Source organism: Myotis davidii, unplaced genomic scaffold, assembly GCF_000327345.1.
Source record: "Myotis davidii unplaced genomic scaffold, ASM32734v1 scaffold242, whole genome shotgun sequence".
Lineage (NCBI taxonomy): Eukaryota > Metazoa > Chordata > Mammalia > Chiroptera > Vespertilionidae > Myotis > Myotis davidii.
Genome location: NW_006295821.1, coordinates 472149 through 491316, shown reverse-complemented (window position 1 = coordinate 491316; position 19168 = coordinate 472149). Strand labels below are relative to the sequence as shown.

Sequence of the window (19168 nt, the reverse complement as noted above, 5' to 3'; positions counted from 1 at the left end):
AGGGATAGAGAGATAGAAACATCAATGAGAGAGGAAGTCATAATATTTTTTTCATTGATTTTTTTTTTTTTTAGAGAGAGAGAATGTAGTAGAGCATTTTATTGTAACAAACACGCTGGCACATGGAGCAGCCAAATTGCTTTCTCAAACACTGCACAGGTCAAAAATTGAACCTGTATGACAACAAAGTTTTCACTGGTATAACTAATTAATATTCATAATGGTATCTAAAAACACAAAAAAATTATAAAAGGTCTCCTAACTCAAAGAATTACACAGCTATGCTAATATTAATAACGTCACACAGTAAAAAATTTGAAAACTGCTAGTGTATGCTCTATTTTAATGAACATTGTTATATTTGAATAACAATTTTGCAAAACATCTTAAGAAAACAGAACAATGATTAAAATTATCCTTTAAAAAAAAAGGAAAAAAAAAATCTCTTAGCTTCCATGACTGCCCAAAATACAAGACCAGCTTGTTTTACTCATACTATTTTCTTAAGTATAACAGCCCAATTTCTATAAAAATTTGGCATAACTGTCCCAACCACAAATGGAAAGTGTCCTTTATAAAGGTATTGAGCTGGTAAAATATAGCTTCTCACCTTGTTTGGCTGCCTGCGTGGATCTTCACTAAGGCTTAGCAAGAGGTAGAGAATTGACCATTTATTTTTCAAAACTCCCTGTTTAGAAAGAAAACATTAAAAGGACAATGTTGTACTACTCCCCAGTTTTACCCTCGTTTCTTCTAAATTATCCTTATTTCCAAAATAGAATTATATTTTAAAATTCACATAGTAACATCAAATCTAAATTTGTTTATTTTCCAAGCACTGCAAATAGCACTATCCATCAGAAGGCTAGAGATAATGTTTTCAAGAGATAGTATCTTTGGAACCTTTAATCCCCTGAAAACTAATTCCAAAGTCCCTAATAAGAACATGTTTTTTAAATTACCCTATTCCTAAATAACAATATTTTCCCTCTGAAATAATTCTTATAATAACCAACTTTCCAAATATAGTAATTATAAGAAAAATGCCATCATAAAATTCGTGTTGCTCCTACCCTTATCAATGTCCCATTTAGGCCACAAAATAGAGTATTATAAAAAATTATTTTAGCCCTGGCTGGTATAGCTCAGTTGGTTGCAGCGTCATTCTGTACATGGAAAGGATGTAGGCTTGATTCCATAAGGGCATATTCCTAGAATGCAGATCCAATCCCCATTTGGGATGCATATGGGAGGCAACCTATGGATGTTTCTCTCTCATATCAATGTTTTCTTTTTCTCTCTCCCCCTTCCTCTCTAAAATCAATAAACATATCCTCAGGCGAGGATTAAAAACATAATAAATTGAAAAAAATTCTTTTAAAGAATTCAAAAGTGCAAGATATAAGTCTCGGCATCACACATACCCAAACTCAAGATCTTAGTTGTCAGGATAATTAACTCCTAGGTTTCTATGTAAGGTTACCCGACAGATTTCATTAATTTTCCATTACCTATCCCTCTACCCTGATTCACAACCATTAACAGCAGCACACCCTCAATACTTTTCATCCAAATTTTCAGAGCATTCTATTTTATTCATATAGCCTTACCCTTTTTATGCATAGGCTAGAATATATCAATATATTTATTTACAAAACAAATTATGAGGTGGTTCCTTACATTATGCAAGTTCTTCATTATATAAAATGTTCCTTGAAAGTTTCTCTAAAGAGTAAGTTCAACCTGGGTATTTAAATTATTGCCTAATTTTAAAAATTGATTTACACAAAACTTTGCAGAAACAACAAAGTCTCCAGCTGGGACAGCACAGGAAGAAAGAGGCCCAGTTCTGACAGAGTCCTCAGTCCAGTGGTAAGTTGACAATGGGCAAATTATTTCAGTATGATATATTACATTTCGGCATAGGAGGATCATTCAAGTGCTCCAGGCTCAGGAAAAGAGTCCCAGAGAAATGTGAATCTCTCAGAAAGATGGGTGATGCAACCCTAGCCAAAATAGCTCAGTGGATAGACCACTGGCCTGCGGACTGAAGAGCCCCAGGTTCAATTCTGGTCAAGGGCACATGCCTGGTTTGTGGGCTTGATCCCAGTTAGGGGGCATGGAGAAGGCAGCCAATCAATTATTCTCTCTCATGACTGATGTTTCTCTCTCTCTCTCTCTCCCTTTCTCTCTAAAATCAATACAACTGTATTTAATAAAAATTTTAAAAAAAGAAAAGTGGGTGATGTAAAGGTAGAAAAGGGGGAAAGGCATGGCTTCTTCACGGAACTAAAAGAAATAAATTTGGCTGAAGCCAGGCATGAGAATAGAAACTGAAAATTGAATGAAGGATCAGATCAAAAGATGCCTTGTATGCTGTACCAAGAAATTCGGATTTTTAAGGGAAGACAACAGGCAGCCTTTGAAGGATTCCATGCAGGAAGGATGCACTTACTGACGGTCCCGTGGAGAATGGACTACAAGGGAGATAAAACCAAGACACAGAGGCCCTCCTTAGGAAATGGCAGTTATCTGGAGGGGAAATGACCAGAGGCTGAGCTGGGATTCTCTGACTATCTGCTAAGGTAACTGTAACAAACCCCATAAGCTGAGCCTCTGGGGCTCTCTCTACCAATCCCATTTCCTTTAAGCGTTAGAGGGCAGTTAGTCATCAGCAGCTGTCATTTAAAGGAGGCCTGCTGGGACAAGTCCTTTCAAACATCATATCCCATAATCATCACAACCACACTGAGACACAGCTTTATTCTCTTCATTCCATAAATAAATGAAGCGGAGGTGAAAGTTATATAACTTAACCACAAAGCTTTAGGCCAGGATTCAAACCCAGGTCTGCCTGACTCCATAGGAACAGATAAGAGAAACAATCAATAAGACTTGGGAACAGATCGAATTTGGGGAGAGAGGTAGAGTCAAAATGACATCCAGATTTCTAGTCTTTGGCAATCGATGAATGGTGTTATCATTCATCAAAAGGGAGAACATGGAAAGAGAAGCAGGTTTAATGTGGGTGGATGTAAATGGACTCCTAGAAGTATGAAGTCTTTAAAGTATGATCCTTTCAGTTCCCAGGATGCCAAGTTGCAAGCCCCTATGAGTGTTTCCTAAGGAGCAGCTACATAAAAATGCCTAGTAGGCATCAAGAACACGGCAGATGTTCTACCTGTGCAGCAACAGTCCTGGGTTAGATCCTCAGCTGTTTCAGAAAAACAAAGATGTATACGGGGTGGAGAGTAGAGAAAGTACCAAAAAAACCCCAAAACTGCATATAGAAATTAGTAAGCAACATATTTAAAAGTGGTGTCAACTTTTTTTTTTAACATAGAAGAATAGGTAATTCAACAGTCAGGATCAGTCCGCTGAAGAGCGTTTGGTAGAGGGATTGCACACTGAGATGCAACTGCACAGGGAAAGGGAAACGAGAGGTGGTGAAGTAGGTAAGAATTACTACCAGCAAAGTAAATATTATCAAAGGTGAAAAAACATAATTAAAACAGTGAATCTAGGTAAATCAAGTTGAATTAAGGAATCAAAGTGGTCAGCAAAATAAATTAAGCTTATTTTTACAAATAAATAAAAGACCTGAAAAATAATGAGTTAATTATGAGCAGCCTTAGGTGCAATTCAGTAATTTTTATTGCTGTAATACCCTAATATTTGTTAAGCAAAATATTAAACTTCTCTGGATTTAGCTCTCTTCTCCATAAAGAGTAGAGACAGCTAGATAAACTAGGATCACAAAAATCTCACCCTATTATTCAAATAACTTATTGGTGTATAGGCTGGCAGTCTTTTATAAAAATAGGTTAGAAAAACCACTGTGTGCAAGTATCAATGTCCAATCACAAAATGTTCAAAATCAATTTTTAAATTATTCACTGTACCAGTACAAATTAGGATTGGATAAACAATGAAGTGTATCAACAAGATAAGCTTTTGCTGCTATATCAATGTGCTTCCTCCCAGTAACAGATTTAAGGCTTCTATAAAACATACTTATTGTGTATATAAGTCTGATTACTTTCCCAATGTAGCTTTTTTCAACTCTATAAGCAATGTAACACTAAATCCAGCTAAAACTTACTTCTAGCATTAAAAATCTTTTAAAAAGCAAACTCCATCCACAATTAAAAGCCATTACTCAATACAGAAAGTTTAATGATATCACAGAAAAATGTTTAGATGTTTGCAGATCACTCTCACGGCCTCACCATTACTGGAATGGCTTTCAGAATACTTGTGAATACCTGTGAATGAAGTTTTCTGTGGAGTTCTGAAAACAATGCAGCATCTGCTTCTCTTCTTTGTCGAATAACTGTAAAGTTAGAAAAGAAAATAAGCATATTAATCACATACAGCAAAATTCATTTTTATACTATTTCACCTATAGTAACAAATAACTCGAGTCTGAAAAGAATCCTGAGCTTCTATTTTCAAAAAAAAACTAGACAATGAGTGACATTTCAGCTCTGTGAATTGGTCAATTCATGTAATCTCTCTGACATTTGGAAAATATGGACAACTTTAGTCTGGAATCAAATAGTTTATGTAAAAATTAACTTAAGCCGAAACCGGTTTGGCTCAGTGGATAGAGCGTCAGCCTGCGGACTGAAAGGTCCCAGGTTCGATTCCGGTCAAGGGCATGTGCCTGGGTTGCAGGCACATCCCCAGTAGGAGATGTGCAGGAGGCAGCTGATCGATGTTTCTAGCTCTCTATCTCTCTCCCTTCATCTCTGTAAAAAATCAATAAAAATATATATTAAAAAAAATATGTGTTTAAAAATTAACTTAAGTAAAAAAAACGATGAGATCTTTAGTTTCTATCTACAAATATGAATAAATAGTACAATGTAGTTTTTCTTACCATCAGTTTAACTACCATAGTTAATAATTGCTATGTGGAGGGAGGGATGTGAAGTGAAAACATCTTTGGAACCCTAAATTCAAAGGGTAGTAACAAAAAAATATACCATTCATAATAATCTATAAATTAGATTATTTTATAATCTAAAAACTATACATTCAAAGCATTTTTGTTAACACATACAGCAAAATTAATATTCAATTACTGTTTCAAAATCAAAATCAAAACCGCTTACTAGCTAATTTTCACCCACTAATTCATTCTATTAGTAAGCATTTCAGATGCTTGCCACTATACTTACAAATTTCCCGATTACAAATGAGAAGTCCATGCTCTACCCTGTTCCATGAAGAAGACTACACACAGGATTTGGATCCCTGAGGGAAGAGACCCCGCTCACCCACATCTATAATACTCATGCACCATCTCTCTCTAAGAAGCCTTGTTACACCCACGAGAAAAGGCACCATTTTTAAAAGCTAGCTAAGAGCTTCTCCAAGTAACCTTTGTGTTTATTTATCCCAATTTAGTAGGACTGCTTTCTTAAAATTTCATCAGCTAAACTCACTGAGCTTTGAATGTTCAAATTCATTTTCAGAAAGACAATGACTGACTTTACATTCAACACTTTCTCATATTTATTAGCTAGGAAATGGTGCTGGTATCATGTACTGATTATATGAACCACATACCAGAGGTTACATCATCCTCATCTCATCTCCCTTTCAAGTCTTCCTATGCCAAAAGGTAAAACTATCTTTAAAATGCATTCTTACAAAATGCATTCAACAAAACTAATGCAACTAAAATTTAATATACTTTACTATCACTTAAAGCTTATATAAAAAATACTCCAAATAAACACTACCATGAAATTAAATAATGCTCTTTCTATAGAATGAGACTGACACTAATTCCAGATATAAAATTAGTCACAAGACAACAAAACCAATACAAATAAAAATGAACACAGAATATTTACCAAAAAAAGAAAAGTTTCATCTCATAGATTGCTAAACATAGCAAAACAAATCTTGAGTTACAATGAAATCCACTCACCAATATGAAAAACTAAGAAACTAATAGGTGTTAAATTTTATCACACATGATAAGTTTTGCAATTTGTTTCAGTATAAAACATATTAGCGTTTCATACTTCACGTGAGCCACATAAAATGGAAAATTTAACTTTTTTGTATTATTCCAGAGAACAAAACTACTGTAACTCAATCATCTATCAAAAACTAACCAAATTTCAGCCTGACTAGCGTATCCCAGTGGTTGAGTGTTGACCCAGGCACCCAGAGTTCACCAGTTTGATTCCCAGTCAAGGCACATGACCAGGGTTCGGGCTCCATCCCCAGAGGAGGGGTTGTGCAGGAGGCAGCCAACTGATGTTTCTCAACCATGTTTCTATCTTTCTCTCCCCTTCCCTTCCTCTCTCTCTAAAATCAATAAAAACATATTTTTTAAAAAACTAATCAAATTTCAAAAATGGTAAACTATAAAAACTATGTGTAAGAATTATTGAAAAATGATAGATCAATGATGACCATTACATTAGAAGGCCATCAATAACATTCTATGAACTATAGCTGGGCTATATCAGTGCTGGGGACTCTGGGAGGATAATGACAGGGGTACCCAACAGAAGCTGTGAACACCTGGTGGGAATGGGCAGAGAGGCAAACTGTGTCAATATACAGCAAGTCTTATTTCAAAAACACAGAAGGTACACAGGAAAAAGACTGTACATGGTTAGTATTTTCTTATTAAAAAAAGAAATTCCAACACTTCCTTGCCATATACTGTAACAATGTAGCTGCCAGGTCTCTAAGTCTGAATTTCAAACTTTTTTTTAGCTACTACACATACGTGTAGCATGCTTACCAGGAGGCCTGGAAATGTAAATTTGCAAAGGGATTGGTCTGTTAATATAGTATCCAATAAACAGGTGGAGTTCTCATTAATAATATAAAATAACCTAAAATGTAAAAATAATCTAGAATGTAATAATCATCAGTGTTTAAGAACAGAGTACAGTGTTCTTATATATCAGCTTTATAATAAGAAAGGAAAATAAGTTCTTACAAGTTAACTAGAGGCTCGGTGAACAAAATTCGTGCACGGGTAGGGTCCCTAGGCCTTGCCAGCTATCAGGCCGATCAGGGTCTTCCAGCTGCTGGCCTGAGCCGTCCTCTGGCTGCCAGCCAGGGCCTTCCTTCATTTCACGCTGCTTCCTAGTGGTCAGCACACGTCATAGCAAGCAATTGAACTCCTGGTCTCCCTGTCGAACTCCCGAGGGGACACTTTGCAAGTAAGCCTTTTACATATATATAGATAGCTGGATAAATACTGCATTTTTACCTCTCTACCTTAAATAAGACATACACACTAAGTGACTCATATCAGCAGAATCATCATTTCAGACTTGCATTGCTCATCAACCTCTAAACATGTAAACGTAGCCATGGCCAGATCCAGTTACTCACATGCCCCAGCCTCAACTCTAGCACCTGCTACCTCACCATCCAGCTCAGTTACACAGTTCTGAAAAAGGACATCCACACAGGTCAGTGGCCAAATAGTTAATAATGCAACAGCTAGGGTGGGAAACTGTGCCAAGAACAGATCAACTAGAAGATGTCATTACCGGTTTGCCAGCACACTTAGAAGTAAGGCCAAAGCCCATTTCAAATCTGAGGGGTCCCGGATTGGAGAGGGTGCAGGCTGGGCTGAGGGAAACCCCCTCCCCTGCCCCCCACAATCCCCCGCCCCTGTGCACAAATTTCATGCACCAGGACTCTAGTGTTGTTATAACAGTATTTAAACAATTCTCTTACACTATGTTCTAACAAAAGACAGAATTAAATTGTCTTTATTTTTAACATACATATACACACATATATACATATACATACATAGAAACATATAAATAAATAGATAATAGTGCCTTAGTAACTACATACAGGGTGGGGCAAAAGTAGGTTAACAGTGGTGAGTACAGAGTTTATTTTTGTATTATTATTTATTAATGTATTATTTTCCATACCAACAACTGTAAACCCACTTTTGCCCCACCCTGTGTGTGTGTGTGTGTGCGTGCATGTTAAGGTTTGGCAAGTTTATGAATCCAACACATTTTAACAGTTAGGAAGAATACGTACGTTCTTTCTTTATTTTTTCAGCAACTAGAAATTCATCTCTTTCAACAGTTGGGGCGAAGTTGCTGCCAATAACTCGCACAGCATACTGGAACTGTTGAGCTACATCAGCTGAAAGGTAATAAAAGAATGCAAATTATTGCCAATCACTTTTTTTTTTGTCTTGAAGGTTCTTTTTAATTTTTAAAAATTTATCTTTGTTGTTGAAAGGATTACAGATGTATCCTTTTTTTCTCCCATTGATCCCCTCCATCCTACTCCCTACCCCTCTCCAGGTCTTCACTGCACTATTCTCTATCCGTTATACGCATAATGCATATAAATTCTTTGGTTAATCTTCCCACCCCCTTCCCTCAGAAATTCTTTGGTCTGTTGCATGCCAATCACTTTTGATCACCTGAAGCTTCTAGTTCAAGATAGTGGACTGGCACATGTACTTACCTTCCACCTTCCCAAGGTTTTAAAATGAGAGGGTGGAAAAGCTATTAAGAAATCAAAATGAATGAATAAATAAACTAAATAACAGTTCTATAAAATAAGAAAGGGAGACAGCAGCAGGCCAGATAATCTGAAAAATTTCTAAGAGATAGAAAACAAATTGGACTGATAATCATTTTTTTTAAAGGAACAGGAAAAGTCACAATATGCACCCCCACCAGGGACTGAACCCAAAACCTAGGTATGTGCCCTAATCCATGAATTGAACCAGCAACCTTTCATCTGCACAGGACAATACTCCAATCAACTGAGTGACACAGGCCAGGGCCAAAGTTTGTTTGTATTTTTTAAGTCATAAATCAATAAGGGCAAAGAAAACAAGGCAGAAACAATGCAAAAGAGAAGTCAACAAAATGTGAGAAGCTGGAAAGCAAATGGGCTGGTGGGAACTGATTCAGGGGGACAGTGAAACCTGAAGCTTCATGCCTGCTGGGGTAAGGGGGTTAGGGGAGACAAAGGCCAAGAAACAAAGAAGCCCAGGGAGGCTCCAGAAAGGGAACTCAGTACCTCAGAAGATGTGGATGAAGTAGGGCAGAAGGAGGACTGGCTGAAAGTCTGGATAGAAAACTGACTCCTGGATCCTCGACAACTGCTTGATTGCACTACCCAAGCAAACCAAACAGGGTCTGAATGGAACACCAAGCGAGCAAAGAATATGAAGTAAAAGTAGAGGACAGAACGTTAAGGATCCAGCCCCCTCCCCACCCCCACCTCCACACTGGGAGTGAAAATTCCTACATCCAGCTCCACCTTTCCACTAAAGCTCAACCGCGCTGCAGTGTGCTGCCAAATCCTACATCAAATAAAAACCAGTAACAAAACTAAAACCCCAGCCCACAGACTCCACTATGAGAAGTGTCGTTCTTGGTAGTCAGAAAAATAGATGGGAAAGTGAGCCAGCATATAGACTTCAACAACAACACCCAACTACATCCAAGTTACAGAACACTCCATCCATCAACAAAGGTCAAGGTCATTCTTTTCAGATGCACATGGAACACTCCTCAAGGCAAACTACATTTGGGGGGGTGAAGGGGAGGTGTCACAAAATAAGCCGTATTAAATATAAAATAGCTGAAATTATCCAAAATATGTTATCTATCAGTAATAGAATTAACTTAAAAATCTGTAAGAGAATGTTATCAAAAAAATCCTCAAATACTTAAAAGTCAATTAATCCACTACTACTTAATACACTGGCCAGAGAAAGTCACAAGGTAAACTGGAAAATATCATGAATTGAATGAAAATACAACACATTAAAATGTGTGGGATACAGCTAAAGCAGTGTTTAGAGGAAACTTTATAATATACAATGCTTTTATTAAAAAGGAAGATGGGTCTCAAATCAATAATATCAGCTTGTACAATAAAGTCTAGAAAAAGAAAAGCAAATTAAATTCAAAGTAAGCATCAGGAAATAATAAAAATAAGAGCAAAATTCAATAAAATTTAAAACAAAAATATGAAAAAAAATCAGTGAAACCAAAAAAAATTAATAGAATTTAGAAACATAAATTGGTAACCGAGAAAAATAAGAAACAAACTTAGGAATGAAAGAGGTATATTACCATTGATCCCACATAACTTAAAAAATTTTTGTAGATATTAGCCCCTCATGGAGGTGTATAAAATATTAGCACACCCTCCTTAATAACTGGCTGCACAGTAGCTTCCTTCCCAAGAGTAGAGTATAAAAAGGGGAGAGAGTGCTACGCAGTGGAGTAACCTGACAAACACCACTTCAACCAAGTGATCAAGATCAAGATCCATGGCAATGAGCCACCTTGATAGTGTGTACTCTGTATACAATATGATGAGAAAGACACTTTACCTCTGGGATCTTCCTCCCAAACACACAAAAACCCAGTCTAATCATGAGAAAAACATCAAACAAATCCCAATTGAGACATGACACAAAATACTTGACTTTCAATCCTCAAAACTGTCAAGGTCATCAAAAAAAAATTGTTAATGTCTGAGAAACTGTCAGAGCCACAGGAGCCCAATGAGACATGAAAGCTAAAGGTGATATAACACCCTGGATGAAACCCTAGGATAGTAAAGGGACATTATGTAATAACTGAGGAAATATATGTAAAGTATGAAGTTTAGTTAATATAAATATATCATTATTATAACAATTAGAGGCCCGGAGCACAAAATTCGTGCACAGATATGGTCCCTAAACCTGGCCAGCAATCAGGGCCATCTTCCCCAGCTGCCCGCAGCTGGCCCCACCCCCTGCCACCACCCACCCCTTGGTTCCCCATTCACCATCAGGTGATTGGTACCTGACAGCCAGGGAAAGGGACCAAGAGGTGGTCAGTGCACCTCATAGTGAGTGGCCCAGTGGTCATTCTGCCATTAGGGTCAATTTGCATATTACTCTTTTATTATATACAAGTAGAGGCCCGGTGCACAAAATTTGTGCACTCAGGGGGGAGTGTCCCTCAGCCCGGATTGCGAGAGGGCACAGGCCAGGCCAAGGGACCCCACCGGTGCACTATCAGGGCTGGGGAGGGCCAGCTGGGTAGGCACTGCAGGAGGGCTCCAGGGTGTGTCCAGCCATCTCGCTCAGTCCTGATTTATCGGCCAGACTTCAGCAGCAAGCTAAACTACTGGTCGGAGCATCTGCCCCCTGATGGTCAGTGCATGTCATAGCGAGTGGTTGAGCGGCCTTAGCATATCATTAGCATATTATGCTTTGATTGACTGAATGGAGGCCCAGATGACCAGACACTTAGCATATTAGGCTTTTATTATATAGGAGGATAGAGGCCTGGTGCATGGGTGGGGGCCAGCTGGCCTGCCCTGAAAGGAGCCCCGGATCGGGATGGGTGTCCCCGTTGGGGGGCGGGGCGGGCCTGGGCAAGGGGCCGCCGAAAGTTTGCAGGCCAGCCACACCCCCAGCTTTGTCAGGAAGGACATCCGGAAGATGTCTGGTCTATTGGGTCTAATTAGCATATTACCCTTTCATTAGTATATAGTATAGATCAGTGGGTCTCAATCTTTCTAATGTCGTAACCCTTTAATACAGTTCCTCATGTTCTGGTGACCCCCAATTTCATTGTTACAAATTGAACATAATTAAAGCATAGTGATTAATCACAAAAACAATATGTAATTATATATGTGTTTTCCGATGGTCTTAGGCGACCCCTGTGAAAGGGTCGTTCAACCCCCAAAGGGGTCGCGACCCACAGGTTGAGAACCGCTGGTATAGATTATATCATACTAATGTAAGATGCTTATAATGGGGGAAAGGTTGTGGGGTATATGGGAACTCTTTATTATTGTTACAATTTTTCTGTAAATCTGAAATTCTAAAATTAAAAGTTCATTAAAAATATTCTAAAACCCATCTTTCACAAATCATGATTTTCTTGGTCTGGAGTGAAGCCAAGGTATCAATTTAAAACTCCGATTTTAAAACCTTTGTCTAAAAGGTAAAAACTAAATAAATGTTAAAAAACAAAAATGCTTTCCTGGGTAAACTCAAAAAAGAACCTCCTCCTATAACACACACCAAACACAAAATAAACTCTCAGGTGATAATAAGTGTAAAACAAGACTACAACACTCTTGGGGGGGAGGGGGCAATGAAAGAAATCTTTGTGACTTCGTTAGACAAAGATTCTTACTTAACACATTGTATGCGGGAAACGTATTTATACGTTTTACGTTGACTGGAGGTAGTAGAGCGTGGGACACATATTAATACATTTTTTATAGACTAGCGGTAGAATGCAGGTAATGTATAAATACGTAAACTAAAGTTATCGTAATTTTACTGAACGTTGCCATTTGCGCAAAAAATTAGCAAAAATGGCCCGTGCCACCTGTTAGCGCGCTACAAAAACTACCCGCAAACAATGTGATAAGACACCAAAATTGTGATCCATTAAAATTTTGATAAATTGGACTTCATCTGAAATTAAAAACTTTTGCTCTGCAAAGGACACTGATAAGAGATGAAAATACCGAGGAAAAAAGGAAATACATATCCAACAAAGGAATTGAATCCATATATACATAAGGAACTCTCAAAACTCAATAAGGAGGAAAAATCCAATAAGACACATACAAAAGTTTTGAATAGACACTTCACCAAAAAGATAAGTGGCAAAGAAATACATGGAAGGATGCTCAATGTCATTACTCATTAAGGAAATACAAATTAAAAACAAAATGAGATACCATTACTCACCTATTATAATGGCTGAAGTAAAAAATTCTACCACCAGTGCTGGTGAGGACTCATGCAGAGCTGCTGAAGCTCTATTACACTGAAATAAAACTGTACAGCCACTCTGAAATAGTTTGGCAGTTTCTTTCAAAGCTACAACATACACAGACTATAGGATCTGACGATCACACTTTCAGGTATTTAGAAATAAAAACTTATGGAGACATACAAATCTGTACATATATGTTTATAGCAGCATTATTCACAGCTGCCAAAAACTGGAAGCAACCCAAATGTCCTTCAATGATTGAATGAATAAATAAACTCCAGAACAGCGGTTCTCAGCCTGTGGGTCATGACCCCTTTAGGGGTCGAATGACTCTTTCACAGGGGTTGCCAAAGACCATCGGAAAACACATATATAATTACATATTGTTTTTGTGATTAATCACTATGCTTTAATTATGTTCAATTTGCAACAATGAAAATACATCCTGCATATCAGATATTTACATTACGATTCATAACAGTAGCAAAATTAGTTACAATGTAGCAACGAAAATAATTTTATGGTTGGGGGTCACCACAACATGAGGAACTGTATTAAAGGGTCGCGGCATTAGGAAGGTTGAGAACCACTGCTCTAGTACAGTCATACAATGAAACACCACTCTGCAATGAAAAGGAAAGAACTACTGATACACACAACATGAATTAATCTCAAATAGGCTAAGTGAAAAAAGCCAATCTCAAAAGATTGCATACTATATGACTGCATTTACACGATACTCTGGAAAAAGCAAAATACAGAGATGGAACAGATAATGGCTACCAGAGGCAAAGCAGCAGTACAAAAGAATACAGGGCCCCACTGGTGCATAATTTCGTGCACCAGGCCTCTAGTGGTATAAAATAAAAATCCTTAATCCAAAAGTTTCATCAATCTATGAATTTTCTTTTACCAAAAATTCAAAACTCCTCAATAACAGAAATTCTCTCCTCTTCCTCGGTCTCTACATTTCCTCTACACCTTTAGTATGCTTATTATTTCATGTCCACCTCTTCAGCCACACTTCAATTTCCCTACCTGCCTGCCAACCAAATTTCCAGTCTATCTTTCTTGCTGATTATAAAATATATGAAAAATCCACCTGCTATTTCTTAAACCAAATCTATCTATCTTGTGATTCACAGTTAGACACACAAAATCCAGACTATTAAAACAATTAGCAGAGGCAATTGTTCTTTGTTTAGTTAACCTACCATCAGAGATTAAAGTGTGAAATATCAAACAATGTCAACTACAAATTTCTAGTTTAATACTACCGAAGTATTGTTCAGCTTTTAAGAATAACTAAACTCAATCTGTAATTCAATAGATAATTTCTAAGCACCTACTATATGCCAAATACCACACAGGCCCAAAGAATAGAAGAGAAATAACTGTCAACAAGGCAGCCTTAATGAGACTACCAAAAAAAAAGGGGGGGGGGGGGGGGAGGCAAATAAATACAGAAGGTAATTAGATTGTGATAAGAGCTACTTAAGAAACAAGCAGGACACCATGGTGGCAAATTATAGGGAAGACTTCATGAAATAGGTTGGTTGGGGAGGCCTGTCTAAGGAAGTGAATTTTAAGAGAGGTAAAGCCTGCCTTGTGAAAAGCCAAAGAAACCGGTGAAAAAGGACACAATATTAAGATTCACAGAGCTACTTGGTACACTGTTCCTCAAAAGAAGTCAATGCCATTGGATTCTAAAATCTAAACCATAAAAACCAGAGTCATTTCAACAAGAGCTCCAAATGAGGAGCTCTTTAATGATCTGGCTTAACCCAAACTAAAAATTAAAGTATTCAATGTTTTGACCACAAAGTAGCAAAGGAATGTATTATAGTTTCACCTCCAATCTGCTCTTGGAATGTGTGAGGGTGGGTGATTATCAGGAGCCTGGAAAGGGAAGCAGGTAATACTCCTCTGCCAAGCCTCTGAAAACATTTCTTTAAGAACTGGACACCAGTGAAATCAAGGATACACTGTGTGACAAGTTCCAGAGAGGCAAATGCGCTGCTGACACAAGACAAGCTGATGAAGGCAGAGGAAAGAGGCCATCCTCCAGCAGGGCTGTGACTGTCCCACCTCAGTCAGCACAATGAGAAATAAGCTGTCAGATTCTACACAGAAGAGTAGGAATGAATTAATTCAAGATAACAGGCTCTGGAATCAGAGACCTGGGTTCCATGTTGGCCCTACAATTCACTAGCTGGGTGACAGTGAGCAAACTACTTAATTTCTCCAAGTCCCAGTTTCCTCACCAATAAAATGAGGTTAACAATAATTATTCCAACCTCCCTGAGTCATTTGTGAATTAAATACACTATCTCAGAGTGTAATCATATAGTATACTCAATAAATGTTATTTTTATTAAACTGAAAATATTGTTTAAATGCATGCTGTCTACTATAGCCATGAAAATCACAACTCAATAAAGCACCCATAGTTTTTAACTCTAAGCAAGATAATTTGGTCTTCATCCTATAGATTACAGAGAAGAGAACAAATTAAGTCTCTTTAACAGATCTGATTAGATTTGTTGTCTAGAAAGTACCCCCGGGCTGCAAAGCAGAAAATGAACTAGAACAGTGATTCCCAACTTTTTTTTTTTTTTGGCCATGCCCCACCTAAGCATCTCTAAAGTCCTGATGCTCCCCCCCCATGACATATAATTCTTATTATTCAAAAAGTAAACTCCTATTCACGTGGAGGAAGCCTAAAAAGCCATTAACTTGGTCTAAACAAGCTTCCTAAGAATATGGCATCCATGAAAGAGAAAAATAAAAGAACAAAAGGACAGTTGAAGTGCTGAAGAAGAAATCACTAAATTGTTTAAAAATAATAATAATAATAATATGAAGTAATATGAAAAAGTAGCAAATAAAGTTTCAAAACATATAATAAATGCATAAATATGTCACAATATATATTTATATACTGAATATGAGGCCCCTAGAATCCTAAGAAATTCAAAAAATTCACTGTTCTGGAATTGCCCCCCTTAAAATCAAATTGTCCCCCTTTGGGGCATGTGCCCCATGTTGGGAACCACTGAACTAGAGGAAATGCAAAACCAGGGCAAGAAATGCAATGGAACTGCAGATCAGTCCCAAATGCGAAGGCTCCAACATTTAGATATGGACCCACGAGTTTGTAAATGAAAGACAGTTGCCTTTGGTATTCCAAGTAAAAGAAGACAATTGAACTCAATGCACAAAAGTAAGCACAGCTCAAGTGAATACAAAAACTCTACAATTGTACGCTTTCTAGGGATTCAGAAAGTGATGGGGGGAAAGTTGAATTGTTTGGCAAGAAAACTTTCTGCCATCCTGCATCTCCTCTCTGTACATGATGCTGTTTTTCTAAAGGACAGGAAAAGGGACAGTGAGTTGCAAAGGAAATCCAACTAACACTGTCCAGCACATAAACAAGCAATTCCCCGTGCCAGATGGTCAGAATGACTGTGCGTTTAATGTTTCAGATGCTAAGCTGCAAAAAGATCTAGGGCAGTGGTTCTCAACCTTCTGGCCCTTTAAATACAGTTACTCATGTGGTGACCCAACCATAAAATTATTTTCGTTGCTACTTCATAACTGTAATGTTGCTACTGTTATGAATCGTAATGTAAATATCTGATATGCAGGATGGTCTTAGGCGACCCCTGTGAAAGGGTCGTTCGACTGCCAAAGGGGTCGCGACCCACAGGTTCAGAACCACTGATCTAGAGGACCAAAATCTCTGGAGATGGGATCCATAAAATTAATTTTGAATAAGTATCACATTTAGAGAATTCAAATCCCAAAGGCACCAAGGTAGAATAAAATAAAGTCCTCTTCCCTGGACTACTGTCTAGTCACCAGTTCCTCTTGCCACAAACAATCAATGCTACCAGTTTCTTGTGTAACCACAGATGATTCTGATGCACAGCTTTAGTTGAAAAGCAATGCTCTAAAACTGAAACAAAATAAAACACATTGCTCTAGATTTGCAGTCCTCAAACTGTTTGGTCTTGGGGTCCCCTTATACTCTTATGATTGAAGACCCCTAAAAGTTTTTGTTTAGCCCATTGGGTGTACCTCAGTGGTTGAGCACGGACCTATGACTCGGAGTTCAATTCCCGGTCAGGGCACATGCCCAGGTTGCAGGCTCAATTCCCGGTGAGGGGGCATGCAGGAGGCAGCCCATCAATGATTCTCCCTCATCACTGATGTTTCTATCTCTCTCCCTCTCCTGTCGGTCCATGAATCAACATGACACCCTTCCTTTATCTGTCTGAACCATGGCTCACAGTACACTCAGAGGTGTTACAGATTAGGACAATCACCTTACTTTAATATGTAGTGTACCACAGTAATACTTAAGCATTTCTGTTGAAATACTTATCTAATAAAAATTCCTTTATTTCTCCTTTTTCTTGCAGCTAGAACGTGAATTACAAAGTATGAAAAGGAGTATTGCCTCTGACAGAATTGAAACACTATAACACCAAGTAAATTGTTTCCAAAGATATAATAAGTAAAATGTGCTCTGGGGAAGGGGCAGGGATGTGGAGAGAGAACTTTCCTGTCACTGGTTGGCAAAATTGTTTCAAACAAATTCACAGCTGTTATAAGATGGGAAAGGTAGGAAATAATGGTTATACAACTTTATAAAAATGTCAAGCACTATTTAAGGTAGGTGGTTTGTTTCTGAATCTCTTGAAACCAACTGTAAAAATTTTTTTAATTATCTATAAAAAACTGACTCATAAAATTCACATTAAAAGTAACAAGTATCTATTATACCCCAATTTCATAGTATTAAAAAAGCATAAGGCAAACTGTAACGTCATTAAAAAATGCAGAAATTAATCAAATATTCTACTTAGTTACCAGATAAAATACACACTAATGAAAAGAAAAAACTTTAATGTCAAAATTATAAAGGCAGCAATTAATATTGCTCCTTTGCTAAGGTAGGACGAATTAAAATAGGACAAGGCAAGCTATTAAATACTTGTAAATTCTTTATTAATAGCAGTATTTGGAATTATAAATATAATGATTGACAACCCTACTTGTCCAGAGCAAAGAGACCATCATCGTTAATGGATCCCCTCAGAATATCCTAGAAAGCCTATTTATTCTTAACTTAGACACAATTCTAAATGGAGATGCAGCACTCTGCTAAAGGTGTTTCAACCTCCTTGAAGAGAAGAAAGTAAGTCAACTAAAAGAAGTCTCAAATTTAACTTCTTTTAAAATTCAGAAACATCATGCTACCTCATGAGTGCCTCCCAAGTCCAGCTGTGACCACGGGAACGTGGGGTTTATCCTTGAGAACAAGTTAAGGTCCACGGCATAAGGCAAACACTGGTGCTCAAGTGAGTGCGTCACAACCAACAGCCTTCATTCGCTCTTTGGTTTCTTCCACGATTAGAAACAGCAAGTCAGACGGGTAACTCGGAGGACACGCAGCCCACGCCACACATTCACACCCATCACACAGCCACTGCACCCTCCACTCAGACCCCTCCCCAGGTGTTCCCGGGGCCCACCTTCCCTCCCTCCCTCCACTCAGGTCTGCGTTAAGTCTCTCCTCACAGGCTTTCCCCCAGCATCCCTCTGCACGACGGTAGTTGTATCACAGCATCTATCACTACTTAACATTATCCATTTACCTACTGTATCAGGTCCCCACTAGCGCGCAAGAGGGAAGCCATGTCTGCGCAGCTCTGCCTCGCCAGCTCCTAGCAGAGTGAGTGCCTGGGGGTGGGGATGCCCCAAGAGCTCTTGACAGAGTGAACCCTCACATAAGTAGCAAGATACATGTGAAGTCAGTGCCATTTAACAGACTGACCCCCAAAAATGTCATCTTTTGCCCATAACATTATCACAGAACACCAAATCAACTATGTGCACTGTCATAAATCATGACACAAGTATGTACACAATCATATATTACTATTTGAAACGTAATTTTGCTTCAAGTCGTCTCGCAAACACTGCACGAATTCTTTTGCACATTATGGTGCTTAAGGAATAAGTAACCCAGTTGCTACGATTACCCAGAAAATTCCTTCATGGTGCATCCCCACTCCCTCCCGCCAAATATACATATCAAGAAACGACATACAGTCCCCCCCCCCTTTTTTGTTGTTTACAGTACCACGACCACAGAATGGCTTTGCATACTGTACAGAACTGGGTGCGGGTAGCAGTATCCGTTCGCTATGTGAATCTCCAGAAATAGCTTTGCATGAAATCCAGCCCTCAGCCCTTCATAGAAACGCATGGCAGGGACAGGTCGTAAGCACCCACTGTGCATCACACTCAAACCTGCGATCCTTTCCTAAGGGAAGGGGCACCTGACGTGGCCGCACCGCCTGACAGCCCCTCCGCGG

The 19168-nt window shown here is 38.3% G+C and overlaps 1 protein-coding gene across 3 annotated transcripts in view; it reads right to left on the bottom strand.

Moving 5' to 3' along the window:
- The window catches only part of TUBGCP3 (tubulin gamma complex associated protein 3), an 81676-nt gene extending 62563 nt beyond the window's left edge, over positions 1–19113 (bottom strand). For all 3 annotated transcript variants that reach the window (XM_015568428.1, XM_015568429.1, XM_015568430.1), the window contains exons 1-4: positions 19086–19113; positions 8050–8157; positions 4266–4333; positions 611–688 (exon numbers count right to left, since the gene is read on the bottom strand). In XM_015568428.1, coding sequence (XP_015423914.1) covers positions 611–688; positions 4266–4333; positions 8050–8157; positions 19086–19092 — 261 coding nt within the window. In that variant the 5' untranslated portion in view covers positions 19093–19113. The remainder of the gene's footprint in view (positions 1–610; positions 689–4265; positions 4334–8049; positions 8158–19085) is intronic.
- Between the last annotated feature and the right edge of the window lie 55 nt (positions 19114–19168).